This window comes from Anarrhichthys ocellatus, unplaced genomic scaffold, assembly GCF_004355925.1.
Source record: "Anarrhichthys ocellatus isolate YVR2014 unplaced genomic scaffold, GSC_Weel_1.0 scaffold6227, whole genome shotgun sequence".
Taxonomy (NCBI): domain Eukaryota; kingdom Metazoa; phylum Chordata; class Actinopteri; order Perciformes; family Anarhichadidae; genus Anarrhichthys; species Anarrhichthys ocellatus.
Window position 1 is genome coordinate 761 of NW_022286201.1, and position 2,262 is coordinate 3,022.

The 2,262-nt window shown below is 50.8% G+C and overlaps 1 protein-coding gene across 1 annotated transcript; it reads right to left on the reverse strand.

The window, feature by feature from the left end:
- Window positions 1-334: 334 nt before the first annotated feature.
- LOC116380146 (FH1/FH2 domain-containing protein 1-like) lies at window positions 335-2,078 on the reverse strand. The gene is made up of 4 exons (XM_031842104.1): window positions 1,845-2,078; window positions 1,462-1,627; window positions 1,159-1,335; window positions 335-746 (listed from the first exon to the last, which is right to left on the reverse strand). The coding sequence occupies exons 1-4, from the start codon at window positions 1,854-1,856 to the stop codon at window positions 664-666; spliced, it is 438 nt and encodes a 145-aa protein (XP_031697964.1). The 5' UTR covers window positions 1,857-2,078; the 3' UTR covers window positions 335-663.
- Window positions 2,079-2,262: the final 184 nt, after the last annotated feature.

Below are 2,262 nucleotides of genomic sequence, written 5' to 3' on the forward strand. Positions count from 1 at the left end.
CAAAACTTTATTAATAAAACAATCTATAAAGTAAAATGTTCATCTCGTTAACTTAAAACCTGAAGTCAGCAGAAGAGGAAACAACAACACCTCAAAGTGAACTGTAGAGAAATAACTAATTTGTGTTTGTGAACATCACACCCCCCCCGTGCGTGGGTGTGAGTGTGCCCGTGTGTGTGTGTGAGCGAGTGTGCGCACGTGTGCGCGCGCGTGTGAGAGAGTGTGCGCGCGTGTGTGTGTGTGTGTGAGAGTGTGCGCGCGCGCGCGCGTGTGAGAGTGTGCGCGCGTGCGTGCGTGTGTGTGAGTGTGCGCGCGTGTGTGTGTGTGCACCCGTGTGTGTGTGTGTGAGTGTGCGCGTGTGTGTGTGTGTGTGTGAGGGTGCGCGCGTGTGTGTGTGTGCGCATGTGTGTGACCTCACTGTGAGCATTAGGTGAGAAGAGTTTGAACACATTTAAAACTGCAGAAGAAGATCATGTGGGGTTTGATCAAAAGAAGAGGAACTAAATGGACATGTTCGTTTGTGTCGTCTCAGAGCTGAACGTCTCTTTAGTTTGTCTGAAACATGTCGACATTAATATTAATAAACTCATGACGTCACTAAAGTTAAACACTGATCGTCCTCCTGAAGGAGACCCGTCCTCGTGTCTCTCAGCTGGTCTGGGATCAGACCCGGTCTGCCATCTTGCTGTTGAGTCCCAGAGCCTGAACCACGTCCAGACTGAGCCCGCTCTTCAGAGTCCTCCTCACTGAAACACACACACATATTATTATTATTATTAAATATCATGTTTATATGTAGAATACATGATCCTTTACTCCAGGTCTCTATAGGATCTATCTGGACCAGGTCTGGGTTCAGACTGATGTATATCTGCTCACAGAGGATTTATTGAGGAAGTGAAAACAGAGATATGAGTCTGTCTGTTATGGACACAGAGAGTCTGAACCAGACAAAACCGGCTGAGGGGACAGAGACTCATGCTGGTTCTGGATCAGACCTGCAAGGGGTGGGGAGGGAGCATCTCAAGTCCAGGTCTTCTTAAAAAAAAAAAAGAGCCAAAAAAATAATCTTTTCTTGTCTTTTGTATCGAACACTTTCTTAACATTCAGACTCGGAGTCTGATTCCGAATGAGATCCACATCGGGATGCATACTCACATGACTTCCTGTTCATGCGGGACCGCTTGCGGGTCTTGGGACTGGACGGTCTGTCTGAGGGGTTCTGGGTCACGGACTTGACCAGTCGGTCCATTATCTCGTCCGTGGCATCATCCTGGGAGACAGTCCCGTCTTCTCTGGCTACGAACATCTGGGACGGACTCAAACTGCCGAGACCTGAGGACCAGGATCAGAGACAGAATCAGAACCATATCCCACAGAACCATGAAGACGACATGAGGAGGACAAGGAGGACAGTGTTGAGGTCCTGGTCCAGAGTCCTGGAGGAGGAACTAGACTTACTGCGGACGGCTCTGGAGCGTCTCAGGCCTCTCTGGTCCACAGTCAGACTGTCGGTGCTGATCAGCAGGTTCTTCATGTTCTCATGCTCCTCCTGACCAGGCTCCGCCTCTGGGGAGATGGGGGAGGAGTCATCCTCCTGAGGCACTGCCCCCGAAAACTTCTCAGTCTGAGAGGAAGAGGAGGACGAAAAAGAGGAGGAAGAGAAGAGGAGGAGGAAGAATAAAGGGATTACTAATGATTAATACATGTTTTTAACATCACAATAGAGACAGAACCCGATCCAGGATCACGTGGTCCCGATCCAGGATCACGTGGTCCCGATCCAGGATCACGTGGTCCCGATCCAGGATCACGTGGTCCGTCCTCTGCTTTGTCCTCATTACCTCGGTGATCATCTTGCCCCTGGTCTTGGTCCTCTCTCTGTGAGCGGCTCGTTTCTGTTTGAGGGTCAGGACCCGTTCTCTGGTGGTCCGGTACTCCAGAGAGAACTCACTGATGATCCGACAGAAACTGGTCACTCTGATGTCCCTCACCGAGGACGACGGCTGACCCAGGAACAGAAGGAAGGAGTGGAACCTGGAGGAGGAAGGTTCTCTCTGTCAGTCTGGTCCAAACAGTATGAAAGTGTCTTTGTGTCTCTGTCCCTATGTGTCTCAGGTGTGTGTCTCAGGTGTGCGTCTCAGGTGTGCGTCTCAGGTGTGCGTCTCAGGTGTGCGTCTCAGGTGTGCGTCTCAGGTGTGCGTCTCAGGTGTGCGTCTCAGGTGTGTGTGCGTCTCTGTCCCCATGTGTCTCAGGTGTGTG